General features: G+C 42.0%; 1 protein-coding gene across 45 annotated transcripts in view; it reads left to right on the top strand.

The window, feature by feature from the left end:
• TCF7L2 (transcription factor 7 like 2) overlaps positions 1-24,584 on the top strand; it is a 296,453-nt gene that overhangs the window by 245,948 nt on the left and 25,921 nt on the right. For 38 of the 45 annotated variants that reach the window (XR_011204893.1, XM_069239335.1, XM_069239342.1 and 35 more), the window contains 3 exons: positions 3,766-3,898; positions 12,826-12,928; positions 15,211-15,297. Coding sequence is in view for 44 of the 45 variants with exons in the window: in XM_069239335.1 (XP_069095436.1) it covers positions 3,766-3,898; positions 12,826-12,928; positions 15,211-15,297 (323 nt within the window). In the remaining variant the exon portion in view is untranslated. The remainder of the gene's footprint in view (positions 1-3,765; positions 3,899-12,825; positions 12,929-15,210; positions 15,298-24,584) is intronic. The other 7 variants (XM_069239337.1, XM_069239334.1, XM_069239354.1 and 4 more) reach the window with 1 other exon arrangement.

Below are 24,584 nucleotides of genomic sequence, written 5' to 3'. Positions count from 1 at the left end.
ACACTCCGCCAAAACACAAGAATATATAAAAGGTACAAATAACACTTTGAATGAAGAACTGACAAGAGGGAGGAACATAATTGGAAATAATGTATTTAAATAAAATGGCCACTCTTTAATTCGTTTTTTAAAAGGTGTCAACACACAAGGGTGTTTGACCAAGATTTAAACTTTGGTATTAAGAAATGAGATAGTAAACAAAGCAATTTTAGCAATCGTGTTAAAGAATGAACTAGCAAACTTGTCATCTCGTGAGGTCCTGTTGCTTGAATTGACACTTCATGGACTGCAGGTGAGGTGGGATTCGGGGGTCATGCACAGGTAAGATGTTTGGTGGAGAAATACATCAAAATGACTTTGTTGTGGGGCACACTAACCAGTTTTAATAGCATTCTGTGATATGCACAGCATATCTTCAGAAAATATGTACACAAACAGACAAAAGTTGCATGCTTTAGCCCTACCCTACCTTTTTCACATGACACCCGCTTATCTGGTGCCACAGTATCTATTTCCCTATCTTGCATATATTCGGCCAGGGCTGGTGTTCCTTTGGGCATCAGCCTCCAAAAAACATGTGGCCCTCTGCACACCTGTGAAGAGAAGAGCAGGGTTAGGCTGATCCGAGCCAATCAATTGTGGTCATGCCTCACAGGGTGTGTTCAGGTCTGCATAAAACGTTTCTAAGTCGGAGAGAGCACCTGCCCTTTGAGGCCTACTGTGTTCGAGTCTGACTTAAAAATGGTTTTAACTTTGGAATGTGACCAGTTTGGAATAGGTTAAATATAGAAAGGGAATATAGTGACATCATTTTTTAGGGCGCTCATTTATCAATTGAAATGAAGCAGCCTGGGTTCTTAACCCATTTACTCCCTCGGAACACAAATACCCTGAATGCCCCCTTAACGAAACAAAACGTTTCAGGGGCCGAACCGTCAAAAAGTATGAGGGTACATCCTTTACAGAACACTTAGCGGGTCATTCCGACCCTGGCGGTCGGTGGCCGCCAGGGCCACCGACCACGGGAGCACCGCCAACAGGCTGGCGGTGCTCCTACGAGCATTCTGACCGCGGCGGTTTAGCCGCGGTCAGACGCGGAAAGCCAGCGGTCTCCCGCTGACTTTCCGCCGCTCGTAGGAATCCTCCATGGCTGCGGAGCGCGCTCCGCAGCCATGGAGGATTCCGACTCCCCCTCCCGCCATCCAGTTCCTGGCGGTTCTCCCGCCGGGAACTGGATGGCGGGAGGGGGAGTCGCGGGGCCCCTGGGGGCCCCTGCCGTGCCCATGCCTATGGCATGGGCACGGCAGGGGCCCCCGTAAGAGGGCCCCTAAAAGTATTTCAGTGTCTGCAAAGCAGACACTGAAATACGCGACGGGTGCAACTGCACCCGTCGCACCTTCCCACTCCGCCGGCTCTATTACGAGCCGGCGTCATCGTGGGAAGGGAGTTTTCCCCTGGGCTGGCGGGCGGTCTTGCGAAGACCGCCCGCCAGCCCAGGGGAAAACTCGGAATACCCTCCGCGGTCTTTCGACCGCGGAGCGGTATTTCGGAGGGGGGAAGTCTGGCGCCGCCCGTCAGACTCAGAATTAGGGCCCAAGTATTCTGCTAAAAAAAAAACATGTTTTTCTTCATGGTTGTGTAAAGTGACTGGCATCTTAAGGACCTATACAGCAGTTTTAGAGATGTGAGATTTTCCTGATTGGAAGGAAATGCGAACATAGTCTTTTTTTGTTGCAAGGAGTGAATATCTGAGGATCTTTATAACCAAGCAGCCAAAACGGATGAACTCTCTTAATTTTAAAGTAGAATTGGAAACGTTTTGTTGAATTAAAAACTGTATGTCATAAAAGGGCTAAGACACCTACTTTGTGTACAAGCTAGATTAATTGGAGGTCTCTAAAGGCTCAGCCCCCTGTTATTTCGGCAATTTCTAAAAATAAAAACAAAACATATAAAAAGTGTAATCCTTGATAGATTGCCATCTGAATTTAGTTGGATAAATGCCTCTGCACCACAAAAAGTCCCCTTTCTTATATTTCATGTTATTTTGCATACACATTTTCAGGCATATAGTAAGGAGCATTGATCACTTTTTGTGGAAATAAAATAGCCATGTTTTTTCAGAACAGGAAAAAAATTGGGCATCAGAATTAGTTTATTAGATGCATGGATCCAAATAACCTTCTTTCTCCTAATGTGATTGCTCGCGCCTGGCTGTAATGTGAGTGGTTACTTGTGTGGAGCAATAAAGGGGGAATAAAGACACATTTTATAATGAGGGCTGACTCTAATCCATTCATCTAATACCACCCTCTTCATCTTTGCTGCTACCTAATCTGGTTAAATGTTCGTTGTGGGATTTCATTGAAAAGCGTCTGCTGGGAATGGGGTACTTTTGCAGTTGGATTATTCTCAGTAAATGGTCCAGCGGTTCGTTTTGTTTCAGTCTCGTTTTGTTTCTTTCATATCTTAGCTCAGCCTTCTTTGCCAGCCCCTCCCACAGGCTTAGATCTGAAAGGACCGACACAAATCTCAAACTGGGTGTTATTTACCAAGAAAACGCTTGTTTTCGTACCCAGTTCTTTCGGTTGCAACAGCGCGGGGATAGAGTGAGAGTGGGGATGCTGGGGGCTGGCCTTCACCGCATTGATCTGTTTCCTCAGTTCGTCCTTGCACGATGTTATTCCCACTCGTTTGCCGTAATGTATTTGCCTTATGAACAAGTGTACTTTGCTGTGTTTTTGAAATGTGCTTAGTGGTACGAGATTTAGAATATAGAAAACCATACTTATTTATTGTCAGAGAGAATAAAGCGAGACATATCAGTTGCTGTTGTGTTTACTTGAAAGGAAACATCCCTGTGGTCATTTGCACGTCTCTCTGTTTTGTAGACTTTGAACACTAGACTCGACGCCCAGTCTGAAGCATGTGAATGAGGATATTTTCCCAATAGCCACTGTGTACAGAGGCTCAGAATTTGCTCTTGATTTTCATTTTTTATTCCTTACAGCAGTAATGTTTTTCAGAATAACCTTCCTTACAACATAGCTGTCCACTGCGTCAACGAGCCTCTCATATTACACAATGGCCCTGTCTTTGTTGAACTTCACTGACCAGTTTATTGTTTATTTTCTTCACCACTAAGTGTGAGCATCGTGAGGGTTTGTTTGGAGCTACTGATGCACAACAGGAAGTGTGTGTTCCATGTGAGATTGCACACCACTTGCTTTGACAGGGAACGCTCAAAAAATATCCACGTTTAGTGCTGTGTGGATAACCATGGCCAATCTTCAAAGGAGCAAACTAGTGGGAAAAATGAGGGCTCGCTTAACAATGCTCCATAACCAGCAATAGTAAATTGAGAATCGCCTGGTGCCTGTTGTCGAAGTCGGTGTTGTGGGCAGGTGTGATATTTTTCATTTGGTGGCACATTTGAAAGAAATGTTGACTTGTCAGGTGACAGTCTGTTCTGAAGAGTTGGCTTTAGATGGCCAGACCCAGCTGTAAGCTCTGCTTCTTTGAACTAACCATGCTTCCAGTTGGCCTGCTTTGAGGTCTAGGATATCTGCCAGCCTCGGACAGTTTTGTTCTCCTTTGCAAAATATGTACTACATCGACAAGTGTGTGGTGAATAAGAGAATTTTGAGGAATTAAGGGGGAAAAAGTACTTTTTCATTGAAAGTGTTTTCGAGTACCTACGTCAATTTGTAGTAAAGTGTTGGCTATATATATAAAACTAATCCATGTTTTTCTTATTTTTTCCAGTCTAACAAAGTGCCAGTTGTGCAGCACCCTCACCATGTACACCCTCTCACACCCCTTATCACCTACAGCAACGAGCACTTCACTCCGGGCAATCCGCCACCGCACTTACAGGGTGACGTGGATCCAAAGACAGGTAAGGCTGGTATGGATGGAGCCATATAGATCCTTATGACGACTTAGCGGGGTGTTCTGTGACTGTCACTGAATTGTAGTTTCACACCTTTGCTTTTCATCAATACAACCACTACGCTGGGAAAACAAAATATGTTGATTTTCTTTTTTTCAAACCGGGGACATATTATTATTTTATTGCACAATATCCCAGATATTCTTCTACATATATGGATGCCCTCTGTTAGAGAATGTTTTTTTTTCTTTTCTAAGCACTTCCCAATTGAGCAAAGAAAGACATTTGGCGTACAGTGTGGTTAAGTGATTTACCAAACATTGCTAAAATTTAGGCAGAGAAGCCGAGGTTGGTATTTCCATCACCAACCCAGCAGACACATCAGCTTCTACCCCCTTTGTAACTTAATTTTGTATGCATTAATCATATTTTTGTAAAGAAATTGTACTTTGGAAAAATCAGTGGAGAAAAGTGGTAACAACAAATCTGTTGTTACGTTGAAATAACATACAAAATAATTAACACAGAAGCCACATAGATTTCAGCTTTGCCATTTACGCAATCTTTCGTTTTTTCAATCAGCCAGTCAATCAATCTTTATTTTGGACTTGAGACCAAACCCACAAAATAACAAAACGATACCCTAACACACATACATCAACGCTAAAATCTTGTAATAGATCGCAAGTGTTTTATAATTCATGAAATTGTTGAAAACGTACTGGTTAACAAACCTTTTTTATTAAATACTAGTCTGATTGCATAAACAAATGGCACATTTTCAAAAACAACCAACTGAAGAACACACCAAGAAGTAGATAACATACGTAAAAAGCTTAGTGACGGTCTATTTTGATGAAATCCATTGATTTTTAAAATTGGGATTAAAAGGTTGCACCGAGGAAAGACTTGCACACAAATAAAATGTGTCAGAGACTGAGAGGAGACTTCACTACAGGGGCACATTAAAATGGATGCTGAGTCATATTGAGCAAAGGTAAAACACTGATGACTCCTAATTGATTGTTATAAAGGATTTGTTAGCGCATATATTATTAAGTACATTTTCGTTGTTCAGGTTTCTTCAAAGAGGGCTCTCTTTAATGGTATTTCTGTGCTGTTGTCTTCTCTACTGCCGTAGACTCTTCTATTACACCCTCTGTAATGTCTACCAAAAAAAAGTTAGGATCTAAATATGTACCCACCATTTATCATGCATTTTAGTGGGATGGGGCACAGGGATGAAAAGTCAACACCAGCGAGTATGTAATCTAATTGAGCAGAGAATTATACATTTATACTTACCTTTATATAATTACTTTGGTTATACAGATGTATGTGATATTCTGGGTTCAGTAGGTCTTAATAAAAAATATCAATAATGTAATATTGCACTGTGGCTAGTTTCAAAACCAGGTAAATATTTCCAGCACACGCTTGGGTATTTAACGTAGTTATGTGACAGTAGTCAGTAGACAGTAGTCTGTGCCTTGGTTTTGTTATGTGGTAGCATTTGGAGTGCCTGGAAGCAGGCTCGTTCTAGTTTTAAGTGCTGTCTACACCCCTCCCTCCTTCTCTCCCTTATACTCTCTCTCTGTGAGTTCAGTTCAATAATGATGTACTGGAATGACTCATTGGTTTACAAGTATTGCCTGTGCTTTGAAAGTTCATGATTATTGAAGTATCAATTTACACGTAGGTCTTTTGTTAACTGTATGTCATCTCTGGTTCTTCTCAAAGCATGATATAACTCCTCTGTTCATCTTTGAGCTTTGTGCAGTTAGTCATCTTGCAGTATAATCCTCTATAGTGGTTGTTTTTTCATCTTTGGGCAGTGTATGTGAAAATGTAACTTTGTTTTCTTGTCTTGTGTCTCTTCGCCCCCATCTCTGCCTCTCTGGCTCTTTTCCCCTGGCCACACTCGCTCTCTTATCTCTTTCCCCTTTCCTTTTTGCTTTTGCCTCACCTTAATGCCAGGGAATCCTTGCTTGCGACATATCTCTCCTCCTTTCTCTTTCTCCCATTCCCTCTCTCCTGCCCACTGTCTACTCCTCAGTTTCCAACAGATTCTCCTCTGTCTTTCTCTTGTGCTCGTTATTCTGCGACCTTTCTATTTCGCAGGTCAGTGTTTCTTGTTTCACTCTATTTTTCTCCCTCTCTTCCTTTTCCTTTCTTTCCTGGCCCTGTCCCCTCCTCTCTCACAAAGTTGTTTCTCTCTCTCTCTCTCGCTCACTCTCTCTCTTGCTCTCTGTCTGATTATCTCCACTGACCTCTCAGTGGGGCCCTAGTTCTCATCTTATTGTTCATCACTGTTTACTCTTGTCCTCCAACTCTGCTCTTGAAGACTGTACTCGAGAGCTGTGCCTACAGTTGGTTCACTTGCTAGGGTGCACCTCACCTGCCCCTCTTCTCATTGGTTGAACAGATTCACAGCCAGACTGTGACAAGAGACCACTTCCTGAAATGTGCGTTGCACAGGACAGTAGCCCTTAAATTGTTGTAAAATGGGCTCAATAACTACCTGCTATATACTGTCCTTGTGTACGTCATCAGCCAAGTGTGCCAGCAGCGTACAGTACTAATGAAGCACATTAATCTGCCTGGATGCGTGTTTTGTGATGGAGCAGCGGCAATGCCAATAGGAAAATGTCACTTTGGAAGACTTAATTTAAAGATTGAAAGCTTGACAGATGAGTGGTAAAAAGGGGGAGTGTTAAGAAGGGGTAACGTTTTTAGCAGCAGAATCCCCATGTCCTTAGTTTTGTGTCGTGGGTCATAGAAAAGGTAAGATGTTCTGTACATTTCCGAGCTAAGACGTAGCATTTTCAGGTTCCCCCTAAGACAGCGCATGTGCTGACTGTTGCTAGACTTATTGCTAGCTTACAGTTACCTTTGAGCCCACCCATTGTTTGCCATTGGTAGGCTTCATTGTCACTTTCATTTGCTTCTAATATGATAGCCTACATGGGCTTTTATTTCTTTTTTTGTGTTTGTCTCTGTTGTAAAGCATGTATGCATTATAGTGTCCTTCCACTGCTTGCTTTTTCAGGCGTAATTATTTTCTTTTATTTTAAGCAGTCTACAAGAGTGCATGTGTTTTCCAACTGTTTCCCTCTTGGGCTTAAATGTCCCCCACTCCCCACTCGTGTGTTCCATGCTACTCTCTCTCACCCACGTGCTTCTCCTACACCAGACATGCATTTTGTTACTGCCCCGTGTCCCCTGTATTTCCTCTGCCGCTCCTGTTACTTCCCCCCTCAACTTTGCTCCATTTCCAAGTGTTTCTCCCCACAGTGTTGCTCACCACCACCAGCTTAAAAATACCTTTGTATGTGCTCACCTACTAAACATGGCTTGCTGCGTCCAAAGTTTTTTTTTTTTTTAAATCCGTTAGCCGTTTATCAAGGGTGCTGTTATGCATAGCTAAAACCATTGACCAAGCCAATTGGTTCTGAGTACAAGACCTACTGGCTTCACCACTGATTTTTAATTAAGACACTTCTATTAGGTCGCCAGTCAGCAAGCACAGGTAAAGCCAATAAGGCTGGCCCCATGAGGCAGTTTCTTTTTTTTTTTTTTTAAGTATACTATATGCAAATGCGACTAGATAATTTACAGTGTATTGCCCTGGCAACTGCACAGGTGGGAGGAGGGTGGTTATTAACCCACATGGATCTTTTAGTCTAGCTTGTCTGTGTAACTGTCACCTGACCTTTTAACCTACACGGTATTATTCTATAGTTCTGTGCTTCCTAACAAATACATATCCATCCCCATGCTATCTGCTTCTAATGCTTCACATTGCCATACAATATTCCTTTAAAGACAGACCTATTGACATTGCTAATGCTTGTATTATTTTGTTGCCAGCATATGCAATATAAATTTAAAGTTTGAATGTGAACAAAAGCAGAAATCTAAGGGGTACCTACCTGTGCGCACACATACTCGCACAAAGAGAGATAATGAAAAAAATACCCCTGGTAGGGGGGTTCCACATTATACAGCACAGCATATTTGCATAATTAAATAATAATAATGAGATTAAAGGACTGCCCTCTCAGCCTAAGCATGCCCTGCATGGCACCGAAGTGCACTTATTTTCAGACAGCTGTGCACATGTGATAGAGCAAAATGTAATCTGTCAAAGTGCTGGACAGCCATAAACTGGAATGGGTTTACCCACTGCCCCATGATGTGCACTTGGGTGGGCAGAAGTAAACTGTGTATGATGCCTCAACAACTCACTGGATTAAGAGGATTGTCTGAAAGCCCCTCTACATATATACATATCTAGGTATTTCGTGCATATTTTCTTAAATACAATAAGGCTGACAAGACACCAAAGGTTGTCTCTAGGCCACAGCTAAAAATTGGGGTCCATACCATCACAAACTGCACAAGTAATTGAGCTAGCATTGTAAAACACTACGTTCTGACTTCTCCTAAAGTGCTTCCGTTCTAAGCCTGACCCTCCGTATACCACTTATGATTGATTTGCTAATTATTATTGTTTCATGAGACCACAAATATGTCTACACAAAGCTTTAGGGTGGGTACAGGATCAATAGAATATCGACAGATTATGGAGAGATGTTAGAGTGCTGTAAGTGAGTTGGTGTGCCTTCAGTGACATTGTGCAGATGAAGACAGACCCCTATCCAAGTCGAGAATGGAGGAAACAGCATGGGCACTATGCTTTCCTCAGAATGTTACCCTTTATGGAGAAAGACCAAAAAAGGAAAGTTTTAAGTAACTTTTCTACAGAATCTTATTCCTCCTCCAATTTGGTGCTCCGAGGTGTATCTATGTTTTAAAGGAACCAGGGTCCCTATAACACACAATTATACATTTTTCTGAAAGAGGCAATACTGCCCAGACAAAATGTCAATAAGAACAATTAAAATCAAATTTATTTAACAAATCAAAATTGGTGGGTGGAGACACAAAACACAGAGGACTCAATCGAATAAGCAAAAACACTCAGGCAATAATGTGTGACGTAAATAAAAAAATCTGTTAGTCTCAAATAAATCTGCAGCAGCAATTCTACCTTTATATTAATTAATTTATACATTTTATAGCATAATTGGATGAGGCTCAGTGATGTTTTGATCCTATAACGATCATCAGGAAATTACAATTGATACCTGATAAGTTTTACTCAATGGTAAGAAAGGAATAACTGAATGAAAAAGAAGAAAGAATAGAAGGGAGAGTTAGCTGTCCCAACAATAAATCTGTATACATTCAAAGTTGAATGCACTCCCAGGGGTGAAGTGCCTTGGGCCAGTACGCAGGTGAGGCCCAATCAAGTCAGTGAGAGGGATATATAGGGTGAGTGCTCACCATGCAGATGTACCTAGATCAGGGTTCAATAAGTGAGTACCAAGGTGGGGCCAGAGTGCAACGCCTGGAAGGAGGAAACATAATGTAAACCATGCATGCTTTTAGCGATTTACTTAAAACTAATAGGGCCAACCAGACTCATGGCAAATACCTGAAATACAAGGAACGTTATTGTGTCGGATGCCTTTCTCCGCAGCTGCTAGCAGCAGAGAGGCCAAGCAGTTGGACGGAGATAAGAAATCTCCTCGCAATAGTTAGAATCTCTGAAAAAGGGAGAATGACTCAATATCTGTCACAGTTAAGGCACCCGTTTGTGATAAAAGCAAAAACAACAATAATTGCTGGCAGTAATTATACCTGGGAAAAATAAACTTGCGTTGCAAATCTACAGTTGGTTGTAGTCCTCTTCAAGTGGGGGGAAGGCAATTTCCCGAATTGAACCTTGGCTGTCAATCAACATAAATATGGGAAAATCAATTAAGGAAGGGTCATTATGACCCTTGAATGTTAAGGGGAGGGCGGCAAACCCATACCTTGAGTCAGGAACAAGAGATATGTTTCCTTTGAGTACGGCAGGGGCCAGGAGGTCTTATGGTGACTGGCTGCAATGAAATGAACAGCGCTTATCCAATAACAGCGGGTGTGTAAATGCTCTTTGCATGGGGCAGGAAAATGGAGGCAGGAGTAGGGGTATACCTGTGTCATCAATTGCTCACAAGATCCTTGAAAGTAAAATTGAAAAATAAACAATAAATATGTTTATCCAGTTTGGCAAATGTATGTTACCATGTAGGGAAAAGCCAAAATTTATGAGGCACTTCAAAACTATCCGTCTCCAGGTGGGCTAGAAGTAATAAAGAAGAATTGTTGGTTTGGAGGGATATATGGAGTACTGCTATTCTGAGACTCATTCCCTTAAAAGGAACATAGTATGGAGTATCTGGACTAAACATTGGAGGAAAGGCTAAACATGCCTGAAACTCACCTGCCAATTCCATTTAAAAAAAACACCTGGGTAGACAGCCTGACCAACTTTGGGAAACAAGCTGCATTCAAAGAGGAACAATCAACTTTAAGTAGTTCGGTCTGCAACAGTTGCTGGCTTTAATGCACTTGAGGTCGGTCACTTAGAATTGACTTAACTCTACATAGTTAATTTGCCTTCTTCAAAATTATTTAATTTTTAACCTACCCACATTGATCGGCAAACATTCAAAGCAGCCTACTACAATCTGTAGGAAACTTATAATGTTTCCCAGTCACTTTAAGGATAGTTGTGGACGAAAAGAGAAGCCTTACTTCTTGAGCTCAATTGGAGAGAAGGAATTACGCCAAGTAAAGACATATATGGGCATCTACAGGAAGGTCCACAGACAGCTATGCAGACCATAATGCCTGACCATGTAAGTGGATCCAACAAGTTTGAAAATTTGGATACTCACTGACGTTTTCCATTTCTTTCAGCAGGTATTGTATGATGTCAGTTGAAAGTAGATTTACTGATCTGGAAAGGCCTAAACCCTTGTTGAACACCATCAAATACTTGACTTTCCTCTGTACAGTTTTCCCATTTTCTAGAGGTCAACTGATTGATCGTGCATGCACATGGGAAATAAAAGATGGGGCCTAAACTGGATAGGATTTCAGGGTTAAGTGTGTTGGCGTTTTCAGAAATACTTGATGCTCTAATACTTTTCTGGACCAGACTTATTTTTATAATAATAGAGCGGCACGCAGCTGTTGTTACTGCAGTCAGGACTGACATTGAGTTTGAATGAAAAGTGACCAGATATTTTCATAGTTTTCAGTATTACGTCAATATTTATTTTGGTTGAAATGGCAGAAGAGGTTCACATGCACATGGTTAGGTAGGCAGTGGATTTGGGTAGAATGGTAACATTGAAGTGTCTGTGACCTTGTTTTTGTTATTGACATAAGCAGGGGGCACGGTTAGGAGCCCTCTGCACATTTGGTGTGAGTGACTTTGTTTTTCATTCGCTGGTGCATTAGAATATAATGTTCTTCTGGTTTTTGTAGATGGTTTTCTGTGATGGACACAGTAAGGAATGCAGTCTGGCCCAGTGGTTTGCAGTTTCTTTTGAATTCATGGCAATCATTAATGACCCACTTGAGACGTTGCTGCATTCTTTGTTCCTTTTTTTTATATTTTTGAAGGGTGAGGTGCAATCTGTAAGTTAAACGTTTATTGACCATTGCATTGTATTTCTTTAAGAGGGTAGTAAATATGTCCTCATTCTTGTGCATTGACAGGGAGTAACATATATTGTAGGTTATTTTACTTATCGATGCTAAGGAGGCTGTGTTTTGGTGTGGTGGCCTATGAGGCAGACTAGGAGATTTTAATAGGATGGTTGTATAACCAGATGTGGAACTGCCTTGCAGGTGGCAGCAAGTTATGTGGAGAGGACGCACTCTAACCAGGTTCAAGTTTGGGCCAGACGTTAGTGAATTTTAGGAGAACCCATACCTTTCTAAGAACTAAAAAGTAACCTTTTGTATTATTTGCATCTTTTTGCCTATGAACAGAGTTTTTTTTCTAAATGTAAAGACTTTTTTTTTTTTAAAGAAAGCTATGTGTGTCTGAAGACCAACATCAGTGAAGGGTTCTCATCTAATAGTTATTTGAAAAGTATATGTTTTAAAGCCATTCTTGTGACTGGTGATTTTTGAAGATATGGAGAAGACCATCTTCCTCCTTTGTCTTTCCTGTTTCTGGGTTGGATGCTCAGTTTTCAGGAGTAGTTTAGGTTGAGACCGTTTGTTGTTGTCATTGGTTCAGAATACACTGATTCCAATAACTGAATTGTTAAAGCAATGCTGCATAACAGGTTGCTCCATTGCAGTGTGCTGTTTCTGTGTTTTTACTCTTTTCCTTTAACAGTTGACTATTTCACACCACAATTTAAAAAGTAGTGATTTAATTGTGATTGAACACATTTCTCAGTTTAACTGCAGAGATGTGTGCTTGGGGGAGTCCCCCAACTACGGGTTGGTTATAGAGCAGGTGACCAGATTTTGAACTGCAGCCATGTTGGTGTGTACAAATCTTAGAATGCCTCATGATTTAACACAATCATTGGGATGTTATGTTAAGGGGAAGCATGGGACTCACTAACATAAGGTACTGCCTGGTATCCTTGTGAAAAGCGAGATGCCCCTCAAGTATTGTGACTCGAAGGGTGCCTTAATTAATATGTCAAAATAAATCTTGGTGGTGAACAATCAGGTAATTTGTAGGAGATTTCTTGTTTGGACCCTCTGTAGCCTTAGCAAGACTCAGAATTTAATGCAGGGTGTCCCACATCAAGGATGACTTTTAATTGTAAGGCTGTGCTGCAACTGTTTCTGGGGTGTCCCCATGTGCAGAGATAATGTACAGTGGGCATGTCATCACGTAACCAACAGACACATGCATCTATGCGAACTTCATCACTTCCACTCAGAGGCTTTCATTTCAGTTTAACAGCAAATAAAAAACATTTGACTGCCTTCCTGGACCATTGACATTGCTGATTATGGCACTGACTCTCTCTTATGTTGTGTTTTTTCTCTTTGTTTTTTAGGTATTCCAAGGCCTCCACACCCTCCGGATATATCCCCGTACTACCCCTTATCGCCAGGCACTGTAGGACAGATTCCCCATCCGCTAGGATGGTTAGTACCACAGTAAGCAGTTCCACTTTATTCCTTTCTTCCAGAATTCCTAATGACCATGCTTGTTTGCTTTTGAGGCTGTGGTTGGAAAGATATCTTGAGTTGCTCCACGTCCCACTATTTGTCATGTTGAAGGTGGTGAAGCAATCGTTTATGCGTGAACTAGTGTACAATGGTTGTGTCAGTAGACTGAAAAAACCTTCTGATACTTTGCTTACACCTTCATAAAGTTTACCCCTTGAGGTGATCGGGGTTTAGCGTTTTAAGGGCGACATAAAAACAAAGCTGTCTTCAGACCTCCTCAGGCCCTTTTGTCAGGTATTTCTTGAAAATACTGCTAAACCGATGAACTTACAAACATGCTTGTGAAACTGAAATAATACGCCACATTTTCTAGATACAGTGTAACATAATCTCCTTAACAAAGATAGTCTGAAATCTCCATGAAACAAATGAAAGTAATCGGAGGCTTTGTGAAATTGATACAGTGATCCTTATAGCCCCGAATAACAGAGAATACAAAGTCTCCCTGAAAATGAATGCAGTGAAACTTTGTTTCCCATGTGTGTTTTTCCTACAAGCGTTCTTCTCCATTTGTGTTTTGGTGCTGGTTCACTTGCTCAGTATATTGTTGCAGACTGGCTCCACCCAAATATTGTTTCATTTGGAATATGGTAGGTGATGGCTAAAGTCGTGTTTTGGTTCTGCTGTTGAATGATACATAGCAGTGCTTATATTCTGTTTCAGTAGACCTATAGGATGGAATTGATGGCTTTGTTCTGATTGTGCTGTACTTTGAAATATAATTTATGGTTGAGAGACACTGCTGTGCAATTAAGTGCATTGTGCGATCTGCTTCTGTTTTGCTCTCATACAGTGATTGTTTGTTTGGTTGCCATTTGAAGTAAATATTGTGTTGATCTGCTGTGATTCTTGTGGAATGTATTAGCTGGTACTGTTGTATTGTCCTGTTAACAACGGTGATGAAGGGTTCTTTTCTGACTCTGCTGTCATTTGAAGTATAGCAAATGGTACTGCTCATGGCCTGTTCCACTATAGAATGGTGAATGACTGTTTTGTAGCCTCCTTTCCAATTTTGTTGACATATAAATAAGTGTTGGTTTTATGGTACAGTGGAGCCCAGTATAGGAGATTCTCTTCTGACCCATGTTTTCCTGTAAATTACAGGTATTGTCTTTGTTCTGCTGTTGCTGAAGTTTAGTGTGGGTCTCTTGGTCTACAGAGCCTACTGATGGATTCTGTATGTAGGATTTTCTTACAACTAACGACAGCATGTGCTTTCTCCTTTGTGACTTGCACGCCTGAGTGGAAACCGAATCATCAGGGAAAGGAAAGACTATGGACTTATCTACTGCTTTCCATACCTATGTAGTTCTTAGATTGCCCCAAAGAGAACCCTTCATAAAACTGAATGTATGTGGTTCTTGTTTTGCTCCCAGAAAGCAAATGAACCTCTAAAAAATTCATCCAATCCATGAGTTATAAGCCAGTAAGCCAAGGTGTTTTTGTTCAAAGCACCCGACTGCGTTTCCGAACACGTTCATGTTTAAATTGCTTGTCTCAGAGGCAAGATTTCGCTTCCTAGAATTATATGGAAGACATGGGAATAAAGAATATGATGGCCGTTCCCGACAGCCCTCCATCAAAGCTATGCACCCTTCCCTGGGACACTGCTTTGCATGCAGTTGTACTTTCTGATTACTGTAATGAGCCTTGATGGTCGGCGGGTTACCCGCAATACTTCTAGGGGACTCTCCCCTGGTAACTCATGTCAACGCTGGTTAGTCTGACAAAAGGCTACAAATTAAGCTCTGTTAATTTAATGTTTTCTCACCGAGATCTAAATACCGAAAGAGGCCCAAAGCGCAGTCTAACCCCTTTGATTCACTCCTCTTTATTTTGGTATAAATTTACATTCATTATTGTTTTCTGTTGGATGTGTAGCCCTCAATTAGCGTGATGGCTCCATTAAAGAAAGCGAGTCTTCGCTTTTAATTATCACAACAAAACACCTTGTCCCAGCTTGGGAAGGAGGGTCTCCACTGGCGGTAGCTGAGGTTATAAGATTTAATTAGCCATTCTGATCAGATTTGTGGCATTCAAATTGTTCTCTTCCCTCTGCTTTGATCTTAGCAATACAATCCCCAAGATTTTTGTCCTGATCAAATGGAAATAAAGCTAGCAGGGAAAGTGTGTGTTTGAAAATATAACTTTCTCCTCCCTTCTTTCTGGCCCAGTTTTACCCATTTTGACACTTCTTTCCTTCTTCGCAGGCAAGGTCAGCCAGTTTACCCAATCACAACAGGGGGCTTCCGGCATCCCTACCCCACAGCGCTTACTGTCAATGCTTCCATGTCAAGGTGAGTCTGTGCCACAGCATAGTCAAGTAGATAGTAACTTTTTTCATTGCTTGGAAACCCTAGTATGGGAGTTAAAGGGGAAATTGCAATATGGTACATGCATTCTAACAGTAGGTTGGGGGCTAAGTTGTTAGAAGCGCATGTTGGAGATGACTTTTAAAGATCATGGTGTTTGCTGCTGGCAGTAAAGTTGGCAGCATGTTGTAAATGTCTGCTGATGCGCTATTCTCTTCCAAATCCAAGAAGTAGTGGAAATTATAACATATCGCCTTCAGTAGCAAAATGCATGGAATGAAATGGCTTCATGTGACATTTTAAAGGCGATTGTATATTTTTAGACAATATTTATTGCAAACTCGAGGCTGCAGAACAATGACTGATAAACTGGAGCAAACAAATGCAAATTCTAAAACATGGACTATCTACGGGGGTACATTTTTTTAGCCGATGGATTTAATCACAAAGTAGTTATCTGAAATTCAAGGCAGTTATAAAGACCCCACCAGTTGCTACTCCCATTTTTCTCTGAATGACTCCTATGCTGATGGATAATGTTATTGGTGAGTTATGCCTGGTCTTTACCTGTCCCATAAAATCACCAATATCTGCAATGCCATTTCGAGTCTTTGATGTCCTATAAAAGTGTAATTAGTATATTGTTTCCTGTCAGGCTGATATGTTGTGTAATGCTAATGGTCAATGAAAAGCTTCTCGTTAGGATTGTTGTTTAATATGTGAGCTGAGCCTCACATCTGCCTCTAGCGTTAGTATAAGTTCTTAAAGCTACTTGGTGAGAAGGTTTACTGATGGGAACAGTGTGAGCAGGTTATAAATGAGATTCCAACTCATTTTACAGGCCACTTTCCTGGTGTGTCTGATGTATTCTCAGCTTGGGTGTATCGGCCAGGCATGCTCACCTTTTCTAGAGGGAAAGAAGACACATACCTCTGTAATGCCCAAGACAGACAAGTAAAAGGGCCGTGATATCCAGTAGATGAAAATGTGTACGACCCTGGGCTTTCACTCAGCACTCTTGTACTGTCATTCTCATTTAGCTACCACCCACCACAGCCTGCAGCACAGTTCAGCCATGGACTTACCTAACTGGAAGTTTCAGCGTTCTCTTACTGTAGTATGTGCGTACCTACAAAAAATGCAACCTCCTTCATAGCTCGGGCCTACTTAACCAATGTTTGCTTTTTCCCTCATTGTTTTCCTTTGGTGGGGGCCCGGCAGCTTTTTCTGCACAGCACCTGAGTCTGTCACTGATCTTTATATATGTGCACCACATTTGTACTTATTTTATAAATTGTTTTGATAAACTTTATTGCTAAAAATGCTTTAAGAGGGCCACATTTGTGAGCATGTGTGTGCATATACAGGTGGCTGTCTTTGAATACTTTTTGTAACAGTTTTTACAAAAACAAGCATTGGCAAAGCCAAAAGTCATCACCCAACACCTGACATATTGCCTTTGCCAATGCTTGTTTTCAAAGGCTGTAACTATATTATGCGATTCCTTTAGTCACTCGCTAATCAATTTCTCAGTGACTATTGGAAGAACGGATTTCACCTCTTTAGTGCTGCTTATCATAAGGTGAAACAGACCTGTGATAGCGTGTTGAAGAAAGTCTTTAAAGTTTGCTTGAGGTTCATAAAATCAACAGCAAATGAAATAAGGTTCATTTGAATTCAGTTTTGTCATTGGACTTGGTTTTTGTTGGATATGTTCTATTAGAATCCAAACACACAAAGAAACGGGGTCTTATCAATGTTTGTAAAGAGATTTGATAGGGTCATTTTAATGCAGTTAGTCTTAAGTGAGGCTAAGCTGGAGCTCTGTGATATCTGCTTATGAATTAAGATATTACTTTATTGAACAATCCTTCATTTTTGCATGTCCGAGTTCTTCTTTCTTTGAAAGATGTTTCCACCTTATCGGCTTTGCTCATTTCAGGCACCAGGGGTATGGATCAGGCGTCCTGTTCATTAAATGCATCACTTGTTCGGCCAATGTTTATTAATTGATAACTGTTGCAATAATATGATTTTTTGTCATTTCATGTAGCAAAACATGATGTGTGTTGAATGACTCTTTTGCATGATAGTCCCAAGCCAGGTTCAGTATTTAGACATTTATGTATATGGCTGTATGATTATAGAATTTCTGTAGCACAAACACAGCTAAACACAGCAAAGAGCTCCATGTAGTCAAAAACAAGCATGTAGTCAAAGGGTAATAGGAGAGGGAAGGTAGGTTGTGAGCGGTTAGTGCATTGTGAGGTGGGGTTCTTAAAGAAGTAAGGGCCAGATGTAGCAATTTCCGATTTTGCGATTCGGAAATTGCGAGTCGGTGTGACTTGCAATTTCTGAATCGCAAAATCGGATGCAGAACGGTGTCTCAGACACTGTCTGCGAATTGCAATGGGGTCGCAAAGACCCACCTCATTAATATTAATGAGGTGGGTCACATTTTGCGACCCCATTGCGATTCCCTGCACTCACAGGGATGGTGGCCTGCTGGAGACAGCAGACCTCCATGTCTGTGACTGCTTTTTAAATAAAGCAGTTTTTTTTTTTTTGTATTGCAGCCCGTTTTCCTTAAAGGAAAACGAGTTGCAATACAAAAAAATAACGAAATCATTTGGTTTCGTTTTTTCAGAGTAGGCTGTGGTCCATTGGACCACTGCCTACTCTGAAAAAACATTTATGGCAACATTCACAAAGGGGAAGGGGACCCATGGGGACCCCTTCTCTTTTGCGAATGGGTTACCACCAGTGTGACACTGGTGGTAACTGCTAATTGCTTTGCGACCGCGTTCGCGGTCACAAAGCAATTTTACATTGTGGTGCGAGTCGCATATCGGAAGGGGACACCCCTTCCTATTTGCGAGTCGCATTCCCATTTTGCAAGTCGGTATCGACTCGCCAAATGGGAACGAGCATCTCGATGCGCGTTTTGCATGGCGCAAACTGCGATTTTCGGAGTTTGCGCCATGCAAAATGCTACCTACATCTGGCCCTAAGTCTTCAACTCTGCTAAACTAGGCCAGTGTTGTGGCAGTCCTAATGGATCTGGGGATGTTGTTCCAGATCCTGGGTACATAGATAGGAAAAGCCTGCTGTCTTGTTTTTTTTCTTTTTCACACTTTTTAGGCTGCAGTCTGACTTTGGGTTTGTCAAGAACCACCAGAGTTATGGTGAGCTTGTCTGCAAGATAGGCAGGGATGCGAAAGTAATTTATTCATGAAGGAATCATCTGGTTTTGATTAACTTGGATTATCATTCTATTTATTGGTTTAGTCCATATAGCTCTTAGGTGCATCCACTCGTACGAGTATGTGACTTTGTGTTGTGAATACCATTTATTATTTCTCCGTCAGTTAGTGTTGTGGTTGCCACTTGTTATTTCTACCGGATGAAGAAATCTTGATGAAACACATAATAGTTTGACTAGGTATTTTTGTGCTGCTACTGAGACCGTATGCAATGTGATATCTGGGCTTCTCTATTAAATACTAGCAAGTCGCATTAATATGCTACTACTTGTACTGGTTTTATGTTTTTTCCTGTTTTACTGGGGCTTAACCACCTTTAATTTATTGGAGACTCCTGACCTGTTATTAAATCTCAAGCCTCCTGATAGATCACAACCTCTGAAAGTTCTGTTGGGCTAGAGCAGAGTAATTCTCAGGGAAATCTCCTCAACCACGCATTGTAAACAATGCGGACGTTTCCCATGCAAGCGTAACCATGCTTGCCTAAACTACGCATTACTTTTTCTGTGCTGTAACCAGGCATGTGATGAACTTTGCATATGCGCGGTTAAGGCACAGAAAAAGTCATGCTTTGTTCGGGAGAGGACGTGGTGAGGTAAGTGGGTGGATTAAGGGATTGGGGTTGGTGGGGGGCTGGGTCAGGCTATTTTGTTTTTTAAGGGGCGGGGGCTTGGGTATTCTTTTTAAGGGCTTAGGGTGGCGGGTCGGGCAATTTCTTTTTTTTTTTTTTTTTAGAGGCGGGAGTGGGGGGAGTTGGGTATATTTTTAATTTAGGGTTTTGGACAGGGTAGTTTATTTTTAAAGGGATGGGAAAGGTTTAAGGAAGGGAGAGAGGAGAGAGAAGAGGAGGAAGGTTTGGTAGAGGATGCGGTGAGTTAAGTGGGGTTGGTGGGTAGTTTTTAGTGATGGGTGTGGATTTACGGCATAGGGTGGATAGGTGGTGTCGGGCTACTTTAGCTTTAGTTTTTAGGGGCGTTTTTTTTTTTATGGTTCAGGGTGGGTGAGGAAGTCGAGGTACTTTAGTTTTCAGGGGCTAGGGTGGGGTGGTCGGAATCGATTTTTTTTTTTTTTTTTTTTTAGGGCTTAAGGTGGGTGGGGAGCTTCGGGGTAGTTTACTTATTAGGAGGAAGGATTTAGAGCTCAGGGCAAGTGGGGGTGTCAGTGTAGTTTGGCTTTTAGGGGTGGAGTAGTTTTTTTTTTTTTTTTTTTTTTTTTACAGCTCAGGGTGAGTGGGGGTCGGGGTAGTTACTTTTGAGGTGTAGGGAGGTCGGGATATATATTTTTTTTTAGTGCTCAGAGTGGGTGGGGGTGTTGGGGTAGTTTACTTTTTTGGGGCAGGGGTGGGGGGTCAGGGTAGTTTTTTTTTTAGGTTTAGGGTGGGTGGGGGTATCGGGGTACTTTAGTTTATAGGGGTGAAGGGTGGGGTGGTTGGGATAGTTTTGTTTTAGGGCTCAGGATGGATGGGGTGTCCGGGTAGTTTTGGTATTAGGCGTGGGTGGGGGGTGGTATGATAGAACCACGCATGCCGTTTTGCATGCTGTTTCCACACATGCCTTTACAACAAAAATTTGTTGTAAAGGCATGCATGGAAACAACATGGTCATGGTTCCGACCGCGTTGTTAAGGCATGTGTGGGTCCAGCATGTGTGGTTCCATCATACAACCTAATTCAAAGGGTAGGCGAGCCCTTCCAAGACATCGGTTTGTCCATCTTGATGGACTAGTCCGCTTCAGAGCACCATAAGCATGTCTTCTACATCAAGGGCACCTTCAGTGAAATGCTCTGGACTTGCCAATGGCATTTTGCGGTGACATACACCTTGATTGGGATAAGCTTACAAAGTTACACCTCTGCTGAGAATAGTTTGTGCAGGGAAAGAAAATCTCATTGAAAGAGGGTAGCCCAGAATGTCTTATCTTCACAGCCGCAAAATGAGCAATAGTTGCTGGTGTCTGCTGACAGTAGCACTAAACTAATAGCAGTTGGCTCAAAGTCTAGGCCTTTCTAGCTCACGGTGTTCTTATGGATAAATATGGTGTTAAGGCACTTTTATAGGGGAGTAGATTGGAGAAGAGGAGTTTCTTCTGCCTTTTTGTACATTCTGAATCTACTGCTCTGGAATACACTTCCTCACTGGCAATCTGTTCAATTAACATAGCAAGCCATTAAAAACAATGTAGAGGAGGGAAGTTGCTCAGTGAGACAATCAGTAATATCTAATTGAGGGATCTATTGTTAAAATTGTAATTGCCATGTTTGTAATCTGGCAGCCACCTGATCCTTACCCACTCCTGTTCTTGCAGGATGCGTTTGATTCACGTGTATTATTCCGATAATGCTGCAAGTGAAAGCTGCCCCATTCCTCTGCGCCCTCTCCCACTGCTCCTGCTGCAGCAAGAGAATGTACGCCCTGGGATCTATTTTTTTTTTATTTAAAACCTGCTTATGTCACGTGTAGTAATACATAGCGAGTCATTCTTACTTGATCAAACTTGTTGGTAAATCTCTCGTCCTGGAATGATTTGAGCCTGCATCATGGTTGCGATTATGTTGATGCAGCTGGTGCCCTTACCTGCTAAGATATCTCTAAAGTTTCATTCAGACAGCAAGTATGCCAATCGTGCCAGGCCCAAGTCATTGATAATTCCTGTTAATGGGGCCTTTATTTGCTGCTCATCGACTTTTCAGTGTAGTTCATTACCTCGGTGGCGATTTCAATTTTCTTGACTGGCTCAAGCAGCTAAATCGTGTCGGCTATGGCAGGTTAATTGAATTAGCATCCATTACTGGTCGCAATCAGCATCCATTACTTGGCTCACATCCCCGGCACTGCAGTTGAACTGCGGCTGTTTGAGGGGCAGCAGAAGCCAGGAGGCCCACGGCTTTGTTGAATGCAAATAACAGGCTGGCAATGGGGCCGCCACGGTGATGCTGACAGCTACGGCTGCACTAAAGGGCCTGCTCGCCGGCCTCTCTGTATCGAAAGGACTGTGGCAATCGTTTACTGTTGGCTGAGGGGATGACCAGATCACCCCACTCCTTGATAAGACAATCTGCATTTCTCAGTAAAGAATCGCTGCATGCATTTTTTTCAAATAGAGACATCATTAATTTTCGGCGACAATGGCGTGTTAGACGGCAATACCTGAGGAAAAATGCCCTACGGCTGCTTAATGTTTCTTGAGCAGGTTACCAAAATTCCTCCCCGTTGCTATGCAGTCTGATGATGAATTGTGTGCAACAGGGAGCCATGGCGGCGATTTGGTGGCAGACGGGGATAGAAGCAGCTGCCCATAGCTTGCCTTTTGGAATGTTTGGCACTAAAACAGGAAGTGAAAATGACTCCAAAAATCGGAGCTTGTTTCTGTGCTTTACATTCCCAAAGCCCTTCAGGCGTGAATGTGAATCTTAGTGGGGCTAAGGATGTGAAGGCACTGATGGTCACGGGGTGTGTGACATCCCTATTGCGAACGCTAGCTTCCCGTACCCAGTGCTAAGAGGAAGTACTCAGCACTAAATGAAGGACGAGTCCCTTGAAGCCACTCTCAGAGGTAAGGGTATTGCAAGATATACATTCACCAAGACTACTTACAGATACCTGGACTGATCAGAGAGCACACTAGAATCTGCTTGCAGCAAACAGCCACCCACTCTGGTGGATTTGTGTTGTCAGCCCCATCCTAAGATTTTATTTTTGATCAGTGGCACATACATTTAATCTGAGAGTACTGGCACTTCTCAGGAGGAGAAATGTACTCCAAAAAGTGAGTACTTTGACTTCTGTATTTTCATTTAAAGCACTGCAGTGGCTGCCAATTCAATGCCATGGTCTCCATCAGGATTCAAAAGCCACTCATGCTGTGGTTAGGCAGAGCAGATGGTAAGATGGAGGTTTTGGGTAGAAAATAGAGTGCATCATGGAATGGACAACTGGATGGAATGGGAAAAGGACTTGGAGTGACAAGGAAATTAGCTGCTTAAGGTAAATCATCAGGATTGTCAGACTTGGCAGGTATTGTGGAGGTTACAATATAGTCTTTCCCTTACTGTGGAGATCCCTCGGGACCAGAATGAGAGGGGTTTACGTGGGAGCTTGCCTACTCACTAATGTTAAAGTTATAGGTGCCATTGGTACACATGGGAACTTTCAGAAGTAACATTACATACATTTCTACTGCTTTTGCCTTCAGTGAATAGTTGATTGGGGTTATTCCTTTCACTCCCCCTAGATTGAAGCACACTGCTATCATCTACCTAGGTCTAACAGTGCTCCAGCTTCTGTGTGCAGTGCTCTTGAAAGTCATTGTGCCACTTTTCTGTCTGTTTGGGCTTATGTGCTACTTGCCATCTTTCCAAAGATGTCAGAGGTGGTAGCCCCCCGCAAAAGATAATAAAGTTAAGGGTGGGACCTGATGCAGAAGCTTACATAGATCATTGACCCAAAATGCTTCTAATAAAAGTTAAGGACCAGTCAACCTTAATTGCTTCAAAAGCGTATGGTGCAGATGCGCTTTGCCTGCCGCGAAGTATAACAAGAACTAAGGAGCAGTTTGTGGTTGAATGAGTTTTAGGGCTCTGTTGACTGCATTCAAAACAACGTGTTTATGTGGAAGAATCCCTCACACTTAAGATGTTGTGCATAGCAACCTAGCAGTACATGGGAACATTTGTGGTGAGGTGGTGACATAAACGTATGTTGTTAAAAAAGGAGTCCTGTTCAGTCACAACATGATATAATTCAGCACATCAGGCTTGAGGCATTTTAATCATCTACATATTTACCGGTGTGTATATGTGTGGAGTGACTCACACATGCTATCAGCTTGTGATGGTGATATGCAGCAGCCCGATTTTTATGCTGTAGGAAGTGAGCTTTGCAGGAGTTTATAAGTATGGGATGATAGTGATGGTTCTCATTTGGCTAGGAACGTTATCATTAGGAGGGGTCCAAGCAGTAAAAAGGAGTAAACCTAAAAGGATGATGCATAGTGTGGCCTTTGTACCGTCATTAGGCCCTTGTTAGCAAATCCAGTAGGGTGTTAGAATCTGACCTTTGATTATTAGTAGAGAGAGGTATGACTTCCAGCTTGCAGTTTTGAACACCAAACACACAACTTTAAATTGCCTTCATCTATATAAATATGTGGAACAACCTGTAAAGCAATGGCGCAGACCATCATTTTAAGAGAGGAGTAGCTGTGGACTACCAGTGAGTCAGTGTGGGTTACATGGAAGTAAGAGCGATGTTGTGAACATGAGAGCCCTATGGTCCCAGTGGGAGAATATTTGCTGAAGAAGCATAGGATAGTCAAGATGATGTCTTTTTGGTGGACAGGTAGTCTCATATACTCAGAGCGACAGTTGATCTTGTATGGGGTGGCAGGTGTGGCGTGGCGGGGGGGGGGGGAGTTATCTGATCTAAAAGGTTAATCTTGTGGGTTGTAACTATAACCTGGTCTGCGAGTACACCTGACTCCTAGTCTTCATTTTCCCAGATGACACAATGCCTGATCACAGCACTTTAACCCTGGCCACTTATACGATTCTGCAGTATATTTTCAGCAGAATTATAGGTCCGCCGCCTTTGTCACATAATTTGTCATCTGATGCTTAGTCCGTAGATTTTGACAAAATAATGTTTCTAGGTCAAACAGATCAAAAGTTACTAAATTTGCAGTGCCGTGTTTGCAGGGGATGGCCGTATACAGAGGTCGACTGGTCATCTTTCAGTAGGTTATTACTGTATTTTAAATGTTAAACTGATAGGGACAAGTTGAACCATTAGCCCAGGCCGTGTTAACACGTAAAAAGATTACTAAAAAATAACTCTTATCAAAATCTGCTGCCTGCATTAGGCTGTATGATTTACTTTTCCTTGCCACATCATTTGATCACCCCTTGTCACATAATTCCAGTGGCCCTGAGACTGTAATGCCATATTCCTTCAGAAGAGAACATTGACAATGGAAGCTTACCAACATTCAGCTTTAAACATGTTTTTCAAAAGG

The sequence above is a fragment of the Pleurodeles waltl genome, chromosome 6 (genome assembly GCF_031143425.1).
Source record: "Pleurodeles waltl isolate 20211129_DDA chromosome 6, aPleWal1.hap1.20221129, whole genome shotgun sequence".
Lineage (NCBI taxonomy): Eukaryota > Metazoa > Chordata > Amphibia > Caudata > Salamandridae > Pleurodeles > Pleurodeles waltl.
This window is presented reverse-complemented; position numbering and strand designations above follow the sequence as displayed.